The 24,634-nt window shown below is 40.5% G+C and overlaps 2 protein-coding genes across 4 annotated transcripts in view; both read right to left on the reverse strand.

Moving 5' to 3' along the window:
* Positions 1 to 5,371: 5,371 nt before the first annotated feature.
* On the reverse strand, positions 5,372 to 14,684 carry LOC121814218 (vang-like protein 2). Its single transcript, XM_042219076.1, has 8 exons — positions 14,013 to 14,684; positions 12,409 to 13,016; positions 11,057 to 11,190; positions 10,720 to 10,855; positions 10,359 to 10,602; positions 6,006 to 9,523; positions 5,753 to 5,844; positions 5,372 to 5,410 (listed from the first exon to the last, which is right to left on the reverse strand). Exons 1-6 carry the CDS (start codon positions 14,160 to 14,162, stop codon positions 9,263 to 9,265), a joined length of 1,533 nt encoding a protein of 510 aa, XP_042075010.1. The 5' UTR covers positions 14,163 to 14,684; the 3' UTR covers positions 5,372 to 5,410; positions 5,753 to 5,844; positions 6,006 to 9,262.
* Positions 14,685 to 16,594: 1,910 nt separating this feature from the next.
* Positions 16,595 to 24,634, reverse strand: part of LOC102308760 (vang-like protein 2) — a 23,274-nt gene continuing 15,234 nt past the window's right edge. For all 3 annotated transcript variants that reach the window (XM_005918104.3, XM_005918107.3, XM_005918106.3), the window contains exons 3-8: positions 23,651 to 23,774; positions 22,048 to 22,655; positions 20,697 to 20,830; positions 20,361 to 20,496; positions 20,000 to 20,243; positions 16,595 to 19,166 (exon numbers count right to left, since the gene is read on the reverse strand). In XM_005918104.3, the coding sequence (XP_005918166.1) occupies positions 18,906 to 19,166; positions 20,000 to 20,243; positions 20,361 to 20,496; positions 20,697 to 20,830; positions 22,048 to 22,655; positions 23,651 to 23,774 (1,507 nt within the window). In that variant the 3' untranslated portion in view covers positions 16,595 to 18,905. The remainder of the gene's footprint in view (positions 19,167 to 19,999; positions 20,244 to 20,360; positions 20,497 to 20,696; positions 20,831 to 22,047; positions 22,656 to 23,650; positions 23,775 to 24,634) is intronic.

The following is a 24,634-nucleotide window of genomic DNA, read 5'->3' on the forward strand; positions in this document are numbered from 1 at the left end:
CTTTAGAGCTAGTGTTTTAGCCGTTGGCTGTAATGTTAGCTAGTTCATGGCTATAGGAGTCTGGGTCAGTTGTAACAGCAACAGTCTGGGTTAGTTGTAACAATAATGCAGATGTTACAACTTACCACACTATTACTTTAACTTATATTAAACAAGTTGGGGCAACAACATCAGCAGAGAGAGGTTCACTGGTCGCTTTTGTATATGCAGTTAATGCCATTGGCAACACAATTACTTCACTGTTTGTGTTCCCACACATACGTTATGCAGACCACTGTGTCAGAGATGGACCAGTAGGAAGTACTGGTAGTGGAAATAAATCAGGATGGGTGCAAGAAACAGATTTCCTCATCTTTCTGAAGCACTTTGCAAACCACACCAAGGTAAGCCATGATAAAAAGTAATGGAATCGCGATGCTGGTGAACAACTACATTTTTTCAGCTTCATTGTTATGTTCAAAATTGGTGCAAGAGTTGTAGGTTATAATGCCCACTGAGCCAATGAGGCCAAACTCAAGGAAGACCAACCAAAATTAATGAAATATTCAGTTGCAGAAAATTCCATAATTTGTCTTTTTTGGGGGGTTGGAATATGTTCAAAAGCTAGATTTCTGCATTCTGTCACACACACACACAGCTACATAAATGGATCTAAGTGCATTCATGTGTTGAATAAACAAAGATTACATGTTAATGTTTTGTTAGTACCCTTATTTCATTGTGTTACATTTCACCCCAGGATATGTTACAACTAACCCAGACTATGGGGTTAATTGTAACATTTCACTCTTTGTGTTTGAGGCCATACCATGCAATGGGTAATTGTGCTGCAGAGAAAATAGCTGCACTATTTAATAGCAGAGACATGTAAATACTTTGCATTACATTTTGAATCCACTACCAATTTACAGACAGAAATGTCAAAAATGTTACAACTATCCCCGGTCTCCCCTATTTATCAGACTTTGTTTGAAACGACTGTATTAGTGGTGGCTACTTTTATTTATGAATCTATTTTGTCTATCAGCTAAACTTGCATTTTCTTTTTTGTTTGTTTGTTTCTTTTTCCCATTTTGCTAATCACCAAGATCAAGAACCTTTTATATTCAAGATAATAGATCACAAAGAAAAACTAGAACAAAACAAGAGAAGAAAAACAAGATCAAAAAGTAATGGAAGAAAGGGTGAAAGAGAGAAAAGAACACGAAGAATAAAACGGTAGTTTTTTATTGTGTGGTTAAAACCCTCACTACTGTGGCTTACCAGTGAAATAAACAGGTGAACTGCACAAACATGGTTTTAAATGACTCGCTTTCATGCTTGTATGAGTGTAGAATAGTTACTTTACTGTTTGTTAGGAAGAATTTTAGATGCTACAAGTTTTTAATGACAGCATCTAAAGGATCTGAAAAGCCGCAAGTAGGATTAGCCATTAAAAAGTATTCATTGTGGGGAGACGGTGAAGATTCAATAGTGCAAGTGTTGTTGATGTTTCTTTGTGTAAACCAGGGGTTTCAAACTCATCTTACACGGTGGGCCACAACATAGTCTTACGTGGGCAGGATGCATACCGCATACGACCAAGTTGTTTTTAGACATAACATACCGGTAATGTGTATGTTATTCTTTAGTAACACATTATGTCATGAATTTTTCTCCTTTCTTACACTGTCTCATTTGATAGAAAGCATTTATGCCCCCTGTCATCGCTGTTTTCACGTTATCCAAGGCTAGTGGGCTCGATTTAACCCTTTCGGCGGCCTGGTTCTGGCCCCCTTTCTTTAACAATCCTCACATAACCGTGTATGCTTTAATTCCTCCCCTAATGGTCATCTTCCATTTATACCAGCAATTTAAACTGAAAGGTTTTTTAAAATATATAATTAACCCAGAGACATTCATTTCTTTTCAGAATGTGACCCCAATTCTTCTCTGTGGAAGAAAATGGGTGGATGAAGTTTGTTTTCACAGCATTCATCGAACTGAGTTCCCCAGAAGTACTTGAAGGTAAAACCATTATCGATGCTAGTTTGTTCTATTTTTCCAAAATAACCTGAAAGTTTGTGAGGGGTTTTGTTTTTACTTTCAATGGTTTATTTATTGGCTTAAGCTCAGATGGCCTGATCCACAAACCCAGACTGCAAACAGGAAGCTTTAGACTTGCGGACAGTTTCTGACAACACTTCTTCAGCAAGACTTGATACACGGAACCTTTGCTGCACTTTCTAACACTCGATCCACTCAGTCTGAAACATATCAGCTTTGTATTTAAACCGTTTCCTGTTATATTTTTAAATTGACTTTTAAAGACGCATAAAAAACGTAGCAATACAAAGGGGGGGAGAGACCCCCCATATTAAAAGGAAAAAATATGCTCATTGAGCCGTGGGAATCACAAACATAGATGTTTACTTCTTCCTTTGATTCACGAGATAATGCTGGGGGCAGGTATGTTGTAACAGCAGAATGCTTGTGTGACGCTTCAGTGTGAGCAAGTTTGTCCTGTCATTGCGAGGAGCCTCGGGGAAAACTGCACACAGCCGGTAAGTACAGCCTCCTGTGAGTCTGTTTTGAATACATTTCCAGTTATATTTCCATGTCAAAGGCAGGTGAGACAAATAAAGAGATTTTAAACGTCCTTTGTTGCAGCTGTTACATTTATCTGTGAGATCTAGACACCTAAACAGAACAGTCACATATCAGGATTTTCTGTTGGTGGTATTATCTGGTCTTACCTGCGTCTGCAATCAACAGAGAGGATGTTACAAAAAATGTAACATACTTTTTTTAAAATTACAATTATTTTCTAATTTATACTTAAAAAAAAATCAAAATCATATTTTTAAATTTTAAAATATGGTTATTGTTGTTATTGACTGTTAAAAACTGTAAAGCACGTTATGGTTTGCGCTATTAGGATGCCAAATTATATTGATTTGTCAGTGTAGTGTGCCAGTTTAGTGTCCCACCTCTAATTTGGGTACAAAAACATGATATTTTTTTTAATTCCTAAAAAGTAAGAGTGTAGTTTAACCTTTTTGACAGTTTTCTAAAGTATTTGTGTGACATGTGTTCTAATATTTTTTTAAGGAAGAAAGAAGTTGAGTAGTTTTGTTTCATACACCTACATTTTTACTTAGGTTTTTTGTTCATTTTGTGCATGCTTTTATTTTAGTTAATGTAACTTTTACAGTTTTGTGGCATGCTGGATATCAGCTTTTGGCCCAAAGCTTGATGGCGATCCATTCCTGCTGTAGCATTGCTGGAAGCTGATGACAATTTGTGGGGTCCTGCTTGTCCACCTGCCATTTACATCCTGGCAGTAGATTCTTGATTGGCTTAAGATCAGGGGATAGGATCCAAAGTGTTAATTTGCTGATCTCTGTGCAACTTTATTATCACATTTGGTTCTCAATGTGGGGCTTTATCATACAAAAACCTTTCAGGGCCTTTGGAAGAAGTTGGTCTTTGAGGATGTTTTTAGTATCATCAATTAATTTTCTGCTATACAAACTGTGATAAAGATGAATCACTGAAGCTGGGCCTCAGAGATTAGCACAAGTTATTAAAAAAAGGATCAAAATTGTAAAATACTGACTTTTTGCATAATTTGGATTACTTGTGAAATACCATCATACGTTGAGTTTCTTTGAAACATTGAGTTATGAGCAATGCCAATATATAATAGTTGGTTCAGAAATAGAAAGGTGACATCTATTATGAAAAACTAACACAAAGAAATAAGATGTTTCCAAAGTAGGAAAAGGCCAATATTAAAAAATAAAAATCTTTCTGCATCAGTCACTATGTTACATTTGGTTTTGCAACTAGTCTAAAAACCCTAAAAGTGTTGCCTGACTTTAACCAGTAATCATAAAGTCTTTATTAAGAAAGGAAGAAATGCAGAAACAATTGTTTCATTATTGCCAATTTGGTTCCAACTTCTCAGTTCTCGTCATAAACCTCTTTGACGTCATCTGCAAACTGAGCTTCTTTGTGTTTTCACCTGTTAGTCAGATCTTTAAAAATAAAGCCTCTTAAAGACATTAAAAGAAGCTTTTAAGAAACCAGTATTTATAGTCATCAGAATTTTCTGACACAAAGCATCGATCAGCTAGAATTAAACTAAAGCAATGACAGATTAAAGCAATGGGATTATAAAGCTTTTCCTAAAGGTCGGTTAGTGAAGTTAAGCTCTGTTTACACGGCTCGAAGTTCTAGTCCAGACAGCTCAAATAAAAAAAAGGGAAGACTTGAACAGAAACCTCAAACTTCTCTTTTCTTTGCAACTTCAGCAAGAGCAGCTGTGAGACACAAAGAGTCACACAGTTTAAACTCATCGACACAGCTTTTATTAGTAAACAGTTAAATTATTTAGTAATTTTACATCTCATGCATGCACACTATAAAGTTCAAGAATACAGGAAGCATTTTTTACAAAGTAAATGTGAAAAATGTGCATATAGGAAGTCTATGCCCCGGCCCGCTACAAGACAACACAACGTATTATACAGTATAAAGCTTCAACAGGTGTAACACTGTGTTTTTGTGAACAGCATCCTCATTGAACCAAATCTGTGTTGTTTTAGACAATGGGCTTTTTGTCCAGTCTGATGGTCTCGTAGGTGTCAGTACTTTGGGTGGTCAGACCCTGCAGGATGCAAGCAGACAGACACACATACTGTGAAGTGGCACAAACTTGATGTGAAAGCTGCTCTAAAACGACACTGTTCATTTCCTGCACCGACTCTTAAGTGTGATTTTGTGACAACCAGCGAGATGAATAAAAAAAGAAAAACATCTACTGTGCAATGTGCTGTCACTTTTCCGTCATGTGCCATTTTAAATATGTTTTTAAGCATTAGAATGAGAAGTCTCACCGCATAGATGCCTCCCCCAGCGGGTTGTTTCTGTGTGAATGGAAATAAAGACATGATCAAGAGTGCGTTCAGGGGCAATTCTTTCAACTAAGTGTTGGACATGTGAAATAACTGGATGCTTCTTCGGGTACTGACTGGCATTTGGCAGTCTCTCTTTTTTTTTTTTTCATCTACTCTAAGATTTTGAGATACGAGTAATGTGCAAATCTAGACCCTTTTTACAGGAAGTGGGATCTGACACTGTTACTTGGTGCGAAAAAAACACTGATGGAAACTGTGACGACATACATAGAGTATAAATAATATAGGTCGGTGGTCAGCTTGCTTACAGGAAATTATAAAAAAGGGTTGGTGTTTAAGCTGAACTATGATGTTACAGAGAAAAAACAGCTTTGATACGCTAAAAAAAACCCTTTTCTATACACACTTGTGTTTAGATTAAATTCCCCATTTCTTTATAATTTTACGCAATAACACAGATTTAATTTTACCTCTGGGTAACTGCCAGATGAGCTGCTGGACGGACGCATCTGTCAAAAAAGAAATAAGAAAGCATGTGATTGGGTGACTCCCATTGTAGTTTATTAATCATGTGAAATGTTGAAGAGGATGTAAAATGATTCTAGATAATTGACTCAAAAGAATGCTCGTACACAAGGAACCACAAGTTTTAAAAAAGTTATCTAAAGAAATTGGGGAAGTTTTATAAGAGTTGCTATACTTTTTCCAGCCTAACATAAAGAGCAACTTTAAACAAACTGCTGCATTAAAGTGCATTTCCTTCACGCACTGTCTAGAAGGAAGAAGTAACAGCTGTACACTTTCTACAGTCCATCATGGCGATCTGTGTGTGTGGTTCCTGTTTGCCTTACCCTCAGTCTGCAGTACAGCACGGTGAGGATGATGCCATATAGGATGAGAATACCATCCAGGATAAAACATATATCCATGCCTTCAATGCGGTCTGTACACACATAACACACACACTTAGTCGCGATCCTCGACACAGCCAGAAGAAAGATGTTAAGAGACACTAACTCCGTGTCATCCCTTTTCAATGCCACAGGTATCTCAAAAGTACTCCTACTAGAGCAGGATCAAAAAGAGAGCAATGAGTGCTCTTACCAGGTGGGCTGAAGATAAGATGGTTGATCTGCTTTGTTTTTCCCCTTGTAGGGTGTCAGCGAGATGTCTTATACTCACAGAGATGAGAAGCAGCAAACAGGAAGTCAGTGGCTCTCTGTCCGTTTTGAAGCTATGAAACCACACGCCTACCACACTGCCATCCCCCAACTTGACAGAAGTTCCTCTAAAAGTCTTGTGAAAAACTGGTGAAAATTGTTCACGTCCAAAGGCCCAAATCGGCTTTGGGTAACAGCATTCAAGAACAAATTCTTATTAAAGCAAACCAAAATGATCAAATGCAGATATTAATTTTCTTCAACCACATTAAAAAGAGAAGTCTCAGCTCCTTTTGCTTCTTAGCTTCATTCACATGTTTTGCTTTACAGACTAAAGTTCCCCATGCTGCAAGTTAAGAAACAAGGAGACTTGTAAGTAATAAATGGTTTAATAATGGAAAAAGCCTAGCACACTATACAAGCTACAGTTACCAAAAAGAACAAAATACAACACAGATCTACAATTTTTTTTTTACATTCTGAAAATTGCATCATCATAACTTAGGCACCGTAAAAATGATAGAAAACAACTTATTATAAAAAGGATTTGGAGCCCAAAATAAATCTATGCATGCATTCTTTTGTTCATTTGTTTTTTTTTTGTTTGTTTTTTTACAAAAATCAGATGAAATATCGAACAAATCGGACCTGGTGTTTGTTTGTTTCATTTTTCAGAAATGTGAAGGACTTTTTAAAACCGCATTTGACAAAAACAGTCAGCCTGCTTTTGTCTGTTTCTGTGGCTCAGCATGTGGGGTGGAAACATCGGGTTAAGTATCGGGACCTGCAGACGAAGGGGTGGGGGAGTCAGAGTCTGCTGCTCCTGCACATCTGGAAACTAAGGCTGAGGAAAGGTCATAGGCAGCATGTTCACTGTGCCCGTTTCAGCTCGTGGCACAAGGCGAGGCGGTGATAAGCTACTGCTGCAGAGGACCTGCAGAGAGGAGTTACAATCACATGTCTGGTTTGGGATTCTTGTAGATATGCATGTAAGAAAAAACAAACAAACATTAAACCACAATAAGCTAGCTCATAGTTAAACTACAGCTGCCACATCTGGATTCATTTAATTGTGTAAGAAGTGTGAGACTGACTACATTTACACCTGGTATTACACTGTAACGATACACCATATTATTTCGCTTCCAATATTAATAATCAGGGCATTTTCCGATGGACTGAAGTTTTATGACAGATGAGCGCCTGCACACAGTGACTCAAAATGCTGTTATCTGATTATTAGGGTGGCTTAGAGTTAGTGTGCAGGCGGAACTTCTTCCGCAGAATCTAAATATACCTTCAATAATGCAGCAACTCTGTCAGTATCTGTTAAGGAAACTCTTAAAACATGGTCGCACAAACAGTTAACTAGAATTTAGCACAGAGTATGCTTTTCCCCCCCAGTCAGTCACAGAAAAGCTGCAGATTTTATCACTTAAAATGCAAAGATTTTACCAGCATTTCAACATATCGGACGCACAGATTGCATTTGCATTAAAGAGTGAGGCTGGTAATACTCTTGTTTTTCATATTGTCAAATAAAAGCCATAAAAAGACCAAAAATACCCCCAGTCAATTATTAACCCCCCCCCCCCAAAAAAAGAAAGAAAAAGTAAAAAGAAAACATGCTTTGTATGGGTACTGAGACCCTGATATAATTTACTGGTCTATTCAAAAACTACACCCAGAACACCAATGTACTACGTGATGTGTTTTTTTTTCTCTAAAGCACAGCCAATACATCAGGTTAATATCCACTAAGACACATATTTCAGTATCAGCATACACGTTGCTCTGATACGAGCTGATATCAAGACATATTTTTAGTTTGTCCATTGGAGAGACTGACTAGCAGACAGAACATAAAGCGTGAGTATAACTTACTAAAGAATCTAAGTAATATTCTGAAAATATGAGCCATTATGTGATATTAGAAATGTTTTACTCTGTAAAGAGTGGCATCGGCCTGTTACTGGCTCCAGTTTTTCCATTGCTGTGCAATTTATTTTTCCACTCACGCCATCCTGCTGCCAAAAATACTCAATTGTATCTAAAAGTAACCAGCTATAAATAGCACTGAGTAAATCCACTTACTACTTAGGCATGAGTAACATTTCCAAAAACATAGTATCCATGAGTTAAAAAAGAATAATAACAGCATAATCCATGTATGAGTTGTTCTTAGGAAGTAGCAGCAATGAATAGATTCCAAGTAATGACACTCGAGACGAGTGCACTGTTGGTCTTTTTGCTGGATTTGTTGACAGTACGAAAAATTCAGAACATCGTCAAGCTCACACTTTAAGATCCTCACGCAAGTAATGTTCAGAATCTCAGTTAATACCAGGTGAAAATGTCATTTTTATTCTGTAACACGTCCTGCTAAAACTGTGACATCAATAGTAAAAGTACCAGTGTTAAATAAACTAAAGCTGCATATTTAAACAATCATGAACATACAGTTTGGAGTTGCAGTGAGTTAGGAATGTACTTCCATTTTGCTTAATAGTCACATAAATTTTTAAAAAAAGGACATACTGGCCCTTCAAGGCCACAAGAGAGAACATGTTAACTCACTGCACAAAATGCTACATTCTGAAAGTTAAAAAGTCACTCCTCTAACATATATATGTAAAAAAACAACAACAGTCCTGCTTATGTTAAACACAACGACTGACAGGGGACCAGAGGGCAGTGGTACATCAGCGTTGCAGTCAGAGCTGAAATCCAGTTGGACTGATTTTAAGACACAAATAAGAGGAAGTGACACATGTGATGCAATCCCCTTCCTCTGGTGTTTACGTGTTGAGTCAGCACAGTAAACTAGTCCAGTGGTTACAGCAAAAGAAGAGGCAAAAGGAGGAAAAGTCCCCGTTTAGAGGAAGAAAGAACTTTACAGTGTGCCGTAAAGACATTGTCAAGAAAAGAAAAGGTCAAGGCATCTGTTTACTTCCAGGGTTTGAACAATCGTTGAGCTGATCACAGTCTGACACAAAGCATCTGTGATGATCACAAAACAGGAAGGATGAGGCCCGCAGAGATGTTCCTCTCTGAATGGTTTGTTTGTTGATGAGAGAGGAAATGATTGGGCGAGAATAGACCACATGGCCTCCACATGTCCCACCGCATCAGTGATCCAGGAGGAGTTAGCACGAGGGGAGAGGAAAGTGTAGGAAAAAGAAGACGTTTTACTGGACGCCTTTACACCGAGGTCTCAGACTGCAGCCTCATGACGAACTTGTGGCTCTTTGGGTCGATGAACTCCTCCCCGAGCCGCAGGAAGGGGAGCGGCGTCACCGTGACAACAAGGGAGAAGTCCAGGCGTCGCAGGGAGAAGACCAAACCCTGACGCAGGGCTGAGGTCACCGGCTCCTCGCTCACCAGAGTCCACTGGCGCCCCCTACCGTTCTGCTGCTGGTACTGCATGGTGGGGCCGGCGGTGAGGTAACGCTCCAGGAAAGCCTGAAAAGGAGGATGTTGGAGTTTAATCACCAAGGAAACACCAGCTGTCTTAGTGCTGAAGTGCCGTGCCCAAGTACACTCATGAAGCACTTAACTACATTTACATCACTAATGACGCGGCTTTGAAGATCATTTCATCGATCTACACTGTCCGCTAAAACAAGTAAAAGAAATACTATCCTACAATAATTCTGCCTTTCTGTAGTGGCAAAGATCCCCTTATTGTGTTGTATTTATTTTATATTTAATTAAAGTGGCTCTGTCCTACAGTGGGAACATATTTGGCTAACACTAGATCCCTGGCATCTCCTCTCGAGACCGAAAGGAAGCACAAATCCCTTGGACGGGCCATGTTGGGATGGAAGGAGCATCCATACCAGATCAAATATGCACATTGATCCAGTGTGTTGACCTCTTGTGAATAAGACAGCAACTGATAGAAGCCGTTTTGTTTTTTAAATAAAAGAAAGTGTCCCAAAAAGAGAGAGTATTCAGGAGTAAAGGTAGGTACATCTGCACTCAATGAGGGACTGTTTGGGCTTAAATAGCAAAAAATAAATAAAAAAAACCATCCTTATGGTAAATAATATAGAAGGGTTTTGATAATCAATAGAAAGTATCTGTACACACAGGACAAGACTGAAAACAGTATCAAGTGGCTGCTATCATCAGGGACTTAGGCGCCTCTGAGTTAGAGATGTATTCGATTCTCTAGTAGAAAATTCTGCTAAGAAACAGCCATCAATACTCAAACATGTTTAAAAACAAAACAAAACAAACAAATATTTTAATATCAATTAGGCTGTTTGCTGTATTGGAACTATTGACGACTCACCTTGGGTGTCATGTTGTGCGTGATGCAGAACTGAAGGTGTGTGAGGATGCTCTCCATACTGTGGAAGGCCTGCTGCCGTGTGGTTCTCAGGTACTTCTGCATGGCCCGGGCCATCGGGGCAAAGATGGCTTGGGCTGCCTCTCGAGGATCCATTACCTCTCTGGGGTGTTTGGGAGATGAGGTCGCCTCTTCCTCTTGGAGGCGCTTGATATGCGTGAAGGCCTCTTCCACCGCCACCACCAACCTATTAGAGTAACAGAACTGTGGTGACATACCCAACAGATCAAAGATGAACAACCGAAAAGTTATGCGGGTGATAAATGGCCCTCGAGGCCAACGAGGAACGTGGAGTGTATCTGACCTGGCCTTCCGTTTGCGGATCCTTCGGTCCATCTCAGCCTCCTCGTAGTAATACTCGTTGTGGGAGTTGTCTCTCCGTCTAGCAGCAGCTGCTATCATGGCCCGGGACTGGCCTGTGGAGTTATTGGTGGTGTTTTCTGTAAGACCGAAGGAGGGAGTATTGGACTGCACATTAGAACTCAGACAGGTAGTTTAAGGAGTTCTTTATGTTTCCCGTTCTTGCTGTAAAGCCACCCTGCTTCTGACGTAGACCAACAAACGGCAACGAAAATTAAAGAAAAAACGATTTACTACTGGATTAAAGACAGACGTCAGAGCAAGGACGAAACTATATTTACCATCCAGAGAGTAAACTTTGAAGCCTGTCATCTTCTTGGACAGGATGGACTTGGGCAGGTTGAGGAGAGCTGGGTTATAGACGGGGAAGTCGCTGTAATAACGGTCCAAAACCCAGACAGCTGCCCGCTGGATGCTAAAACACAGTATCTGTCGTCAGTGTCACAGTAAGTACAGGTCAAAACAACAGCTGCTGACTGCACAACGGACAGGCTGCAGTTAATACAGACGTAAATGTAAACTATATCTCAGCACCTCCCTCACATTTCTGCCTTTGATGGTGATCTCGTTTAATGTCACACCTCAACTATTACTTTAAAATAAGATACACTGATGTTTGGACAGTAAAATACTTCAAAGTAAAATGCATCCCCTCACATCCCCCAAACTGTTTTTTGGTGTAGTTTAATATTTACCTAGGTTTTGTGAAACTTCCGCTTTAAAGTTAATATATTTATTGATGTTGAAACATTTCTTAGTTTCAACAACAATAAATATATGCAATATGCTAAGAAATATATGCACATTTTTATCCAGTCCATTGGGATAATCAGAATAATTGAGCGTATATTATATTTCCATTAAACAGTTCTTGACCACCAGAATCACCAAAACCATGGAGTCCCTGCCAGTGTCACGCTTTTTTTATATTTCACTGAAATCTTACTAAAGTTACTTAAAATAATGCCCGTGTACACGATGTAGGTGTGACTGCTGGGGATGGATTACATCCTTGAATCATCAAAAAAGGAAAAAGGAAATCAGATTTAAGTTGTGATGTCTCTGCATGCTGCTCACGTTTAAAAAAGAATAATGGCCTGATGGAGATATGCATGCACGCACACTTCCCCTTCAGTTTGTTTCCAAAAAACAATCTGTGTGGGATTGATTTTGACAACTTAAAAATACATTTTTCCCGCTCTAGGATGTGGTTTCAGAGCACAGGCAGAGAAAAAAAAGCTTGTAAAGCTTCTCAAATACAAGCGTGAACACACCCAAGTATCAACTTTCAGACATTTTAAACCCACTTAAGACAACTTTGTATTGATTTGCAGTGACTCTTTCCTTTGTAAAGACAAAGGACCCAATCCATACCAGCAAAAATCACTCCATAGAGTAACTGAGACCCTGCATCCTCATGTAAGGACATAGCATTTAGCTTTTCTGCAGTTTATACTTCATGCTGCTGCGCACAAGCCTGTCTGTGGTACATTGCGAATAAGAGTTTGGGACTCATGAGGTTAATCTTCTGCCTCTCAGCAGGTTTATCGTATTTTGTTACTAGAAGGCAACCAAGTAACAAACAACAATTCTGTAAAGATATTAATTAAATGCCATGGCTGGTGTCACAAACCTGAGGTGGCCCACGTTGTAGAACTTGCTGGCACCATCTGTGCTCCGCACCACCTTAAGGCAGAAGGCTGGCTGAAGGTGTCGGACTTCCAGAAGCACCAGAGCCAGGTACTGGATGAAGAGCAGAGCATCCACCAGCGAGGCAGCATACTCCACAATCCCCCTATAGTCCCGTTCTCTGGGCTCCAACACACGCACGCCGTAGAACAACCAGTACGACGCCACAAACAGGAACACCAGCACCATCAGGAGGCAGCGGAAGACAAAAAAGCGTGGGAGGGTGGCGCGGGGAGGGCGGAGGAACAGAGCCCAGGAGGAGATGAGCAGGACCAAGAGCTTGAAGGCCAGGGAGACGTAGAGGCCCTCGCAGGGCGTGCCGCAAGGCTCGAGGGCGTCACGCCACAAGACCTGCGGCAGGATGAGGAAGGCTAATGGCGTGACCAGAGCAAAGAAGCTCAGGCAGCCTCCCAACGCCGGACCCACAAAACGCTTGCACTCCAGTGGAGTTGACTCCTCCAAATCTTTGGTGACGCGGGTCAGATCCTCGTTCGAGATGCTGTGCTCTGAGGTGCCAGTGACCACAGTGGTGGTCTCTCCCCAGTTGTCATCCTGCACAACAAAGAAAACAATTAGTCATTTTAATCTCTATGCTGAGTAATATATTAAGTTCACCCCCAGCTTTGACTTAAGTTGCACCTCTTCAAGAGGCTAAGAATGCTGGGATTGTATGTGTGAACAGGAGTTGCTCAGCCATACCTAAGAAAAGGAGGGTGTGAGACAAAATCTGAAGCTACTTATCCTACATATATGAACACAAGATGTTTACATGAAAGGGTTGGTTGGAAGGCAGAGTAAGCACAAATGAACAGTTCTTGCTTTTTTAAAAATCTTTTTTGAGCAGCTGAAAAGCCCTCAACTTAAAATTAGAAGCTAAGGGCTCAAGCCCTGAACATCTTTGTCCCAAGAGCGATTGCAGGTTGGTTAAGCTTTAATGCAAGTGCCCCTTTACTATTTTAAGAATGACTCTTCACTTCATCTGAGAACAAATACGTCCCCTCGGGCTCCTTAATAAAAGCACGTCTCTGCACTTTAAATAGTGAAGTCAGATTATTTTAAAGTCAGCACCTGCTCTCTCCTCGCTAACTGACGAGGCAGAAAAGGACTGAAACGATATGATTAACGGCTCTAAGAAAACACACTTGAGCTGTTGAAAGAATCTGAGAGACCACTTTGAATGGATAACAAAGGAAAACTGATGGGGAATTCAGCAATAGCTTTTTGACCTGAATAAAGTAGAGAGGTCAAAGTTTTGGTTTAAAGGACTATTTGTAGTTCAGCTGAGTGTTTGACTTTAATTAAACATAATATTTTAGCATGTACAGCTCCAGGGTAATCTGAGCCTATTAACTTTGTCAATGTTAGTGACATGCAGCTAAAGGACCGAAAGTCACTAACATTTTTTGAACAAATTGTAGATTTAAGAAACATTGGTGGGATAAGATATGCACAATGTTAACCATTAATTAGAATAATGACTGGTGATTAAATGAGGTCAAAGATGACGATGCATGAACAAAAAGAAAAGCAGAAAACACTGTAACTGACCCGGTCATCTCCGCGGGTCGACTCTGCATCGAGAAGCGGCTCTCCGGGTGTTTGGATGGTGACCGATTTGTCTCCACGACTGCTGCTGTCTCGGCTCTTGGAGCGGTGACGGTCCCGCCGATCCCTGAAGACAAAGAAATTATGCATCATATCATAAAGGGCTACATTAGTCACAGACGCATCGAATGATGTGATGATGTTACACCATGACACAATCTGCTATTAGTTATCCAATTTTTATTTATTGTCTTAGCAGATTGTCAAAGTTGCTGTGGTGAATCTTTGTGATAGAAGAACACACAGTTGTGGTCAGAAGTTTACATACACTCATCGTGGGCATGAATGTCATGGTAATTTTGGGCTTTTAAAGGGTTTTTTAACTGTTATTTTTCCAGGCTGGAATCATTATACAACAAACATCTTTAGTGGCTTAAGAAAACAATTTATTTTAGACTTTTGTGCTAATCCACACAAACTCAAATATACACACACACACCTCACTAATATTTGGTTAAATGTCCCTTAGCAAGCTGGACCTCAACCAGACACTTTTGATAGCCATTAACCAGAATTAAGCTTCTGCCATAATTCTGGTTTGTTATTTGACCACTCGTCCTGACAAAACTGATCAAGTTCAATTAAATTGGTTGTTTTTTCCTTCTTTTTTTTTTTTTTTTTGAGGGCAAGTGGCTCCATAGTAATTGACATGTTTGCTTAACAAGCAAGAGATCCTTGGTTTTAACTTTGGGAGGAGACATAAATCTATTTGGAGTTGTGTGAGGAAGGACTGTTGTTAGAATCTGCTATGTCAATATGTGGAGACCCCTTGTGAATAAAGGAAAGAGAGATAAAAAGGGTTTGGTGTTTAAGCTGAACTATGATGTTACAGAGAAAAAACAGCTTTGATACGCTAAAAAAAACCCTTTTCTATACACACTTGTGTTTAGATTAAATTCCCCATTTCTTTATAATTTTACGCAATAACACAGATTTAATTTTACCTCTGGGTAACTGCCAGATGAGCTGCTGGACGGACGCATCTGTCAAAAAAGAAATAAGAAAGCATGTGATTGGGTGACTCCCATTGTAGTTTATTAATCATGTGAAATGTTGAAGAGGATGTAAAATGATTCTAGATAATTGACTCAAAAGAATGCTCGTACACAAGGAACCACAAGTTTTAAAAAAGTTATCTAAAGAAATTGGGGAAGTTTTATAAGAGTTGCTATACTTTTTCCAGCCTAACATAAAGAGCAACTTTAAACAAACTGCTGCATTAAAGTGCATTTCCTTCACGCACTGTCTAGAAGGAAGAAGTAACAGCTGTACACTTTCTACAGTCCATCATGGCGATCTGTGTGTGTGGTTCCTGTTTGCCTTACCCTCAGTCTGCAGTACAGCACGGTGAGGATGATGCCATATAGGATGAGAATACCATCCAGGATAAAACATATATCCATGCCTTCAATGCGGTCTGTACACACATAACACACACACTTAGTCGCGATCCTCGACACAGCCAGAAGAAAGATGTTAAGAGACACTAACTCCGTGTCATCCCTTTTCAATGCCACAGGTATCTCAAAAGTACTCCTACTAGAGCAGGATCAAAAAGAGAGCAATGAGTGCTCTTACCAGGTGGGCTGAAGATAAGATGGTTGATCTGCTTTGTTTTTCCCCTTGTAGGGTGTCAGCGAGATGTCTTATACTCACAGAGATGAGAAGCAGCAAACAGGAAGTCAGTGGCTCTCTGTCCGTTTTGAAGCTATGAAACCACACGCCTACCACACTGCCATCCCCCAACTTGACAGAAGTTCCTCTAAAAGTCTTGTGAAAAACTGGTGAAAATTGTTCACGTCCAAAGGCCCAAATCGGCTTTGGGTAACAGCATTCAAGAACAAATTCTTATTAAAGCAAACCAAAATGATCAAATGCAGATATTAATTTTCTTCAACCACATTAAAAAGAGAAGTCTCAGCTCCTTTTGCTTCTTAGCTTCATTCACATGTTTTGCTTTACAGACTAAAGTTCCCCATGCTGCAAGTTAAGAAACAAGGAGACTTGTAAGTAATAAATGGTTTAATAATGGAAAAAGCCTAGCACACTATACAAGCTACAGTTACCAAAAAGAACAAAATACAACACAGATCTACAATTTTTTTTTTACATTCTGAAAATTGCATCATCATAACTTAGGCACCGTAAAAATGATAGAAAACAACTTATTATAAAAAGGATTTGGAGCCCAAAATAAATCTATGCATGCATTCTTTTGTTCATTTGTTTTTTTTTTGTTTGTTTTTTTACAAAAATCAGATGAAATATCGAACAAATCGGACCTGGTGTTTGTTTGTTTCATTTTTCAGAAATGTGAAGGACTTTTTAAAACCGCATTTGACAAAAACAGTCAGCCTGCTTTTGTCTGTTTCTGTGGCTCAGCATGTGGGGTGGAAACATCGGGTTAAGTATCGGGACCTGCAGACGAAGGGGTGGGGGAGTCAGAGTCTGCTGCTCCTGCACATCTGGAAACTAAGGCTGAGGAAAGGTCATAGGCAGCATGTTCACTGTGCCCGTTTCAGCTCGTGGCACAAGGCGAGGCGGTGATAAGCTACTGCTGCAGAGGACCTGCAGAGAGGAGTTACAATCACATGTCTGGTTTGGGATTCTTGTAGATATGCATGTAAGAAAAAACAAACAAACATTAAACCACAATAAGCTAGCTCATAGTTAAACTACAGCTGCCACATCTGGATTCATTTAATTGTGTAAGAAGTGTGAGACTGACTACATTTACACCTGGTATTACACTGTAACGATACACCGTATTATTTCGCTTCCAATATTAATAATCAGGGCATTTTCCGATGGACTGAAGTTTTATGACAGATGAGCGCCTGCACACAGTGACTCAAAATGCTGTTATCTGATTATTAGGGTGGCTTAGAGTTAGTGTGCAGGCGGAACTTCTTCCGCAGAATCTAAATATACCTTCAATAATGCAGCAACTCTGTCAGTATCTGTTAAGGAAACTCTTAAAACATGGTCGCACAAACAGTTAACTAGAATTTAGCACAGAGTATGCTTTTTCCCCCCAGTCAGTCACAGAAAAGCTGCAGATTTTATCACTTAAAATGCAAAGATTTTACCAGCATTTCAACATATCGGACGCACAGATTGCATTTGCATTAAAGAGTGAGGCTGGTAATACTCTTGTTTTTCATATTGTCAAATAAAAGCCATAAAAAGACCAAAAATACCCCCAGTCAATTATTAACCCCCCCCCCCCAAAAAAAGAAAGAAAAAGTAAAAAGAAAACATGCTTTGTATGGGTACTGAGACCCTGATATAATTTACTGGTCTATTCAAAAACTACACCCAGAACACCAATGTACTACGTGATGTGTTTTTTTTTTCTCTAAAGCACAGCCAATACATCAGGTTAATATCCACTAAGACACATATTTCAGTATCAGCATACACGTTGCTCTGATACGAGCTGATATCAAGACATATTTTTAGTTTGTCCATTGGAGAGACTGACTAGCAGACAGAACATAAAGCGTGAGTATAACTTACTAAAGAATCTAAGTAATATTCTGAAAATATGAGCCATTATGTGATATTAGAAATGTTTTACTCTGTAAAGAGTGGCATCGGCCTGTTACTGGCTCCAGTTTTTCCATTGCTGTGCAATTTATTTTTCCACTCACGCCATCCTGCTGCCAAAAATACTCAATTGTATCTAAAAGTAACCAGCTATAAATAGCACTGAGTAAATCCACTTACTACTTAGGCATGAGTAACATTTCCAAAAACATAGTATCCATGAGTTAAAAAAGAATAATAACAGCATAATGCATGTATGAGTTGTTCTTAGGAAGTAGCAGCAATGAATAGATTCCAAGTAATGACACTCGAGACGAGTGCACTGTTGGTCTTTTTGCTGGATTTGTTGACAGTACGAAAAATTCAGAACATCGTCAAGCTCACACTTTAAGATCCTCACGCAAGTAATGTTCAGAATCTCAGTTAATACCAGGTGAAAATGTCATTTTTATTCTGTAACACGTCCTGCTAAAACTGTGACATCAATAGTAAAAGTACCAGTGTTAAATAAACTAAAGCTGCATATTTAAACAATCATGAACATACAGTTTGGAGTTGCAGTGAGTTAGGAATGTACTTCCATTTTGCTTAATAGTCACATAAATTTTTAAAAAAAGGACATACTGGCCCTTCAAGGCCACAAGAGAGAACATGTTAACTCACTGCACAAAATGCTACATTCTGAAAGTTAAAAAGTCACTCCTCTAACATATATATGTAAAAAAACAACAACAGTCCTGCTTATGTTAAACACAACGACTGACAGGGGACCAGAGGGCAGTGGTACATCAGCGTTGCAGTCAGAGCTGAAATCCAGTTGGACTGATTTTAAGACACAAATAAGAGGAAGTGACACATGTGATGCAATCCCCTTCCTCTGGTGTTTACGTGTTGAGTCAGCACAGTAAACTAGTCCAGTGGTTACAGCAAAAGAAGAGGCAAAAGGAGGAAAAGTCCCCGTTTAGAGGAAGAAAGAACTTTACAGTGTGCCGTAAAGACATTGTCAAGAAAAGAAAAGGTCAAGGCATCTGTTTACTTCCAGGGTTTGAACAATCGTTGAGCTGATCACAGTCTGACACAAAGCATCTGTGATGATCACAAAACAGGAAGGATGAGGCCCGCAGAGATGTTCCTCTCTGAATGGTTTGTTTGTTGATGAGAGAGGAAATGATTGGGCGAGAATAGACCACATGGCCTCCACATGTCCCACCGCATCAGTGATCCAGGAGGAGTTAGCACGAGGGGAGAGGAAAGTGTAGGAAAAAGAAGACGTTTTACTGGACGCCTTTACACCGAGGTCTCAGACTGCAGCCTCATGACGAACTTGTGGCTCTTTGGGTCGATGAACTCCTCCCCGAGCCGCAGGAAGGGGAGCGGCGTCACCGTGACAACAAGGGAGAAGTCCAGGCGTCGCAGGGAGAAGACCAAACCCTGACGCAGGGCTGAGGTCACCGGCTCCTCGCTCACCAGAGTCCACTGGCGCCCCCTACCGTTCTGCTGCTGGTACTGCATGGTGGGGCCGGCGGTGAGGTAACGCTCCAGGAAAGCCTGAAAAGGAGGATGTTGGAGTTAATCACCAAGGAAACACCAGCTGTCTTAGTGCTGAAGTGCCGTGCCCAAGAACACTCATGAAGCACTTAACTACATTTACATCACTAATGATGCGGCTTTGAAGATCATTTCATCGATCTACACTGTCCGCTAAAACAAGTAAAAGAAATACTATCCTACAATAATTCTGCCTTTCTGTAGTGGCAAAGATCCCCTTATTGTGTTGTATTTATTTTATATTTAATTAAAGTGGCTCTGTCCTACAGTGGGAACATATTTGGCTAACACTAGATCCCTGGCATCTCCTCTCGAGACCGAAAGGAAGCACAAATCCCTTGGACGGGCCATGTTGGGATGGAAGGAGCATCCATACCAGATCAAATATGCACATTGATCCAGTGTGTTGACCTCTTGTGAATAAGACAGCAACTGATAGAAGCTGTTTTGTTTTTTAAATAAAAGAAAGTGTCCCAAAAAGAGAGAGTATTCAGGAGTAAAGGTAGGTACATCTGCACTCAATGAGGGACTGTTTGGGCTTAAATAGCAAAAAATAAATAAAAAAACCATCCTTATGGTAAATAATATAGAAGGGTTTTGATAATCAATAGAAAGTATCTGTACACACAGGACAAGACTGAAAACAGTATCAAGTGGCTGCTATCATCAGGGACTTAGGCGCCTCTGAGTTAGAGATGTATTCGATTCTCTAGTAGAAAATTCTGCTAAGAAACAGCCATCAATACTCAAACATGTTTAAAAACAAAACAAAACAAACAAATATTTTAATATCAATTAGGCTGTTTGCTGTATTGGAACTATTGACGACTCACCTTGGGTGTCATGTTGTGCGTGATGCAGAACTGAAGGTGTGTGAGGATGCTCTCCATACTGTGGAAGGCCTGCTGCCGTGTGGTTCTCAGGTACTTCTGCATGGCCCGGGCCATCGGGGCAAAGATGGCTTGGGCTGCCTCTCGAGGATCCATTACCTCTCTGGGGTGTTTGGGAGATGAGGTTGCCTCTTCCTCTTGGAGGCGCTTGATATGCGTGAAGGCCTCTTCCACCGCCACCACCAACCTATTAGAGTAACAGAACTGTGGTGACATACCCAACAGATCAAAGATGAACAACCGAAAAGTTATGCGGGTGATAAATGGCCCTCGAGGCCAACGAGGAACGTGGAGTGTATCTGACCTGGCCTTCCGTTTGCGGATCCTTCGGTCCATCTCAGCCTCCTCGTAGTAATACTCGTTGTGGGAGTTGTCTCTCCGTCTAGCAGCAGCTGCTATCATGGCCCGGGACTGGCCTGTGGAGTTATTGGTGGTGTTTTCTGTAAGACCGAAGGAGGGAGTATTGGACTGCACATTAGAACTCAGACAGGTAGTTTAAGGAGTTCTTTATGTTTCCCGTTCTTGCTGTAAAGCCACCTGCTTCTGACGTAGACCAACAAACGGCAACGAAAATTAAAGAAAAAACGATTTACTACTGGATTAAAGACAGACGTCAGAGCAAGGACGAAACTATATTTACCATCCAGAGAGTAAACTTTGAAGCCTGTCATCTTCTTGGACAGGATGGACTTGGGCAGGTTGAGGAGAGCTGGGTTATAGACGGGGAAGTCGCTGTAATAACGGTCCAAAACCCAGACAGCTGCCCGCTGGATGCTAAAACACAGTATCTGTCGTCAGTGTCACAGTAAGTACAGGTCAAAACAACAGCTGCTGACTGCACAACGGACAGGCTGCAGTTAATACAGACGTAAATGTAAACTATATCTCAGCACCTCCCTCACATTTCTGCCTTTGATGGTGATCTCGTTTAATGTCACACCTCAACTATTACTTTAAAATAAGATACACTGATGTTTGGACAGTAAAATACTTCAAAGTAAAATGCATCCCCTCACATCCCCCAAACTTTTTTTGGTGTAGTTTAATATTTACCTAGGTTTTGTGAAACTTCCGCTTTAAAGTTAATATATTTATTGATGTTGAAACATTTCTTAGTTTCAACAACAATAAATATATGCAATATGCTAAGAAATATATGCACATTTTTATCCAGTCCATTGGGATAATCAGAATAATTGAGCGTATATTATATTTCCATTAAACAGTTCTTGACCACCAGAATCACCAAAACCATGGAGTCCCTGCCAGTGTCACGCTTTTTTTATATTTCACTGAAATCTTACTAAAGTTACTTAAAATAATGCCCGTGTACACGATGTAGGTGTGACTGCTGGGGATGGATTACATCCTTGAATCATCAAAAAAGGAAAAAGGAAATCAGATTTAAGTTGTGATGTCTCTGCATGCTGCTCACGTTTAAAAAAGAATAATGGCCTGATGGAGATATGCATGCACGCACACTTCCCCTTCAGTTTGTTTCCAAAAAACAATCTGTGTGGGATTGATTTTGACAACTTAAAAATACATTTTTCCCGCTCTAGGATGTGGTTTCAGAGCACAGGCAGAGAAAAAAAAGCTTGTAAAGCTTCTCAAATACAAGCGTGAACACACCCAAGTATCAACTTTCAGACATTTTAAACCCACTTAAGACAACTTTGTATTGATTTGCAGTGACTCTTTCCTTTGTAAAGACAAAGGACCCAATCCATACCAGCAAAAATCACTCCATAGAGTAACTGAGACCCTGCATCCTCATGTAAGGACATAGCATTTAGCTTTTCTGCAGTTTATACTTCATGCTGCTGCGCACAAGCCTGTCTGTGGTACATTGCGAATAAGAGTTTGGGACTCATGAGGTTAATCTTCTGCCTCTCAGCAGGTTTATCGTATTTTGTTACTAGAAGGCAACCAAGTAACAAACAACAATTCTGTAAAGATATTAATTAAATGCGATGGCTGGTGTCACAAACCTGAGGTGGCCCACGTTGTAGAACTTGCTGGCACCATCTGTGCTCCGCACCACCTTAAGGCAGAAGGCTGGCTGAAGGTGTCGGACTTCCAGCAGCACCAGAGCCAGGTACTGGATGAAGAGCAGAGCATCCACCAGCGAGGCAGCATACTCCACAATCCCCCTATAGTCCCGTTCTCTGGGCTCCAACACACGCACGCCGTAGAACAACCAGTACGACGCCACAAACAGGAACACCAGCACCATCAGGAGGCAGCGGAAGACAAAAAAGCGTGGGAGGGTGGCGCGGGGAGGGCGGAGGAACAGAGCCCAGGAGGAGATGAGCAGGACCAAGAGCTTGAAGGCCAGGGAGACGTAGAGGCCCTCGCAGGGCGTGCCGCAAGGCTCGAGGGCGTCACGCCACAAGACCTGCGGCAGGATGAGGAAGGCTAATGGCGTGACCAGAGCAAAGAAGCTCAGGCAGCCTCCCAACGCCGGACCCACAAAACGCTTGCACTCCAGTGGAGTTGACTCCTCCAAATCTTTGGTGACGCGGGTCAGATCCTCGTTCGAGATGCTGTGCTCTGAGGTGCCAGTGACCACAGTGGTGGTCTCTCCCCAGTTGTCATCCTGCACAACAAAGAAAACAATTAGTCATTTTAATCTCTATGCTGAGTAATATATTAAGTTCACCCCCAGCTTTGACTTAAGTTGCACCTCTTCAAGAGGCTAAGAATGCTGGGATTGTATGTGTGAACAGGAGTTGCTCAGCCATACCTAAGAAAAGGAGGGTGTGAGACAAAATCTGAAGCTACTTATCCTACATATATGAACACAAGATGTTTACATGAAAGGGTTGGTTGGAAGGCAGAGTAAGCACAAATGAACAGTTCTTGCTTTTTTAAAAATCTTTTTTGAGCAGCTGAAAAGCCCTCAACTTAAAATTAGAAGCTAAGGGCTCAAGCCCTGAACATCTTTGTCCCAAGAGCGATTGCAGGTTGGTTAAGCTTTAATGCAAGTGCCCCTTTACTATTTTAAGAATGACTCTTCACTTCATCTGAGAACAAATACGTCCCCTCGGGCTCCTTAATAAAAGCACGTCTCTGCACTTTAAATAGTGAAGTCAGATTATTTTAAAGTCAGCACCTGCTCTCTCCTCGCTAACTGACGAGGCAGAAAAGGACTGAAACGATATGATTAACGGCTCTAAGAAAACACACTTGAGCTGTTGAAAGAATCTGAGAGACCACTTTGAATGGATAACAAAGGAAAACTGATGGGGAATTCAGCAATAGCTTTTTGACCTGAATAAAGTAGAGAGGTCAAAGTTTTGGTTTAAAGGACTATTTGTAGTTCAGCTGAGTGTTTGACTTTAATTAAACATAATATTTTAGCATGTACAGCTCCAGGGTAATCTGAGCCTATTAACTTTGTCAATGTTAGTGACATGCAGCTAAAGGACCGAAAGTCACTAACATTTTTTGAACAAATTGTAGATTTAAGAAACATTGGTGGGATAAGATATGCACAATGTTAACCATTAATTAGAATAATGACTGGTGATTAAATGTGGTCAAAGATGACGATGCATGAACAAAAAGAAAGCAGAAAACACTGTAACTGACCCTGTCATCTCCGCGGGTCGACTCTGCATCGAGAAGCGGCTCTCCGGGTGTTTGGATGGTGACCGATTTGTCTCCACGACTGCTGCTGTCTCGGCTCTTGGAGCGGTGACGGTCCCGCCGATCCCTGAAGACAAAGAAATTATGCATCATATCATAAAGGGCTACATTAGTCACAGACGCATCGAATGATGTGATGATGTTACACCATGACACAATCTGCTATTAGTTATCCAATTTTTATTTATTGTCTTAGCAGATTGTCAAAGTTGCTGTGGTGAATCTTTGTGATAGAAGAACACACAGTTGTGGTCAGAAGTTTACATACACTCATCGTGGGCATGAATGTCATGGTAATTTTGGGCTTTTAAAGGGTTTTTTAACTGTTATTTTTCCAGGCTGGAATCATTATACAACAAACATCTTTAGTGGCTTAAGAAAACAATTTATTTTAGACTTTTGTGCTAATCCACACAAACTCAAATATACACACACACACCTCACTAATATTTGGTTAAATGTCCCTTAGCAAGCTGGACCTCAACCAGACACTTTTGATAGCCATTAACCAGAATTAAGCTTCTGCCATAATTCTGGTTTGTTATTTGACCACTCGTCCTGACAAAACTGATCAAGTTCAATTAAATTGGTTGTTTTTTCCTTCTTTTTTTTTTTTTTTTTTTTGCATGGACCCAGTTTTTAAGCATAATCAGATCCAGATGTCCAGATGTGTCCAAGTTTCAACCCTCTAGCTGTTGATTTAATGTGAAGTTGAAGATTTCATAAGTAGCCTTCCTTGTTCGTAATTCCACTTTGTATATACAGGGTGGGCCATTTATATGGATACACCGTAATAACATGGGAATGGTTGGTGATATTAAAGTCCTGTTTGTGGCACATTAGTATATGTGAGGGGGCAAACTCCTCAAGATGGGTGGTGACCATGGTGGCCATTTAGAAGTCGGCCATCTTGGATACAACTTTTGT

This window comes from Haplochromis burtoni, unplaced genomic scaffold (assembly GCF_018398535.1).
Source record: "Haplochromis burtoni strain Fernald_Lab_line unplaced genomic scaffold, NCSU_Asbu1 Contig_27, whole genome shotgun sequence".
Lineage (NCBI taxonomy): Eukaryota > Metazoa > Chordata > Actinopteri > Cichliformes > Cichlidae > Haplochromis > Haplochromis burtoni.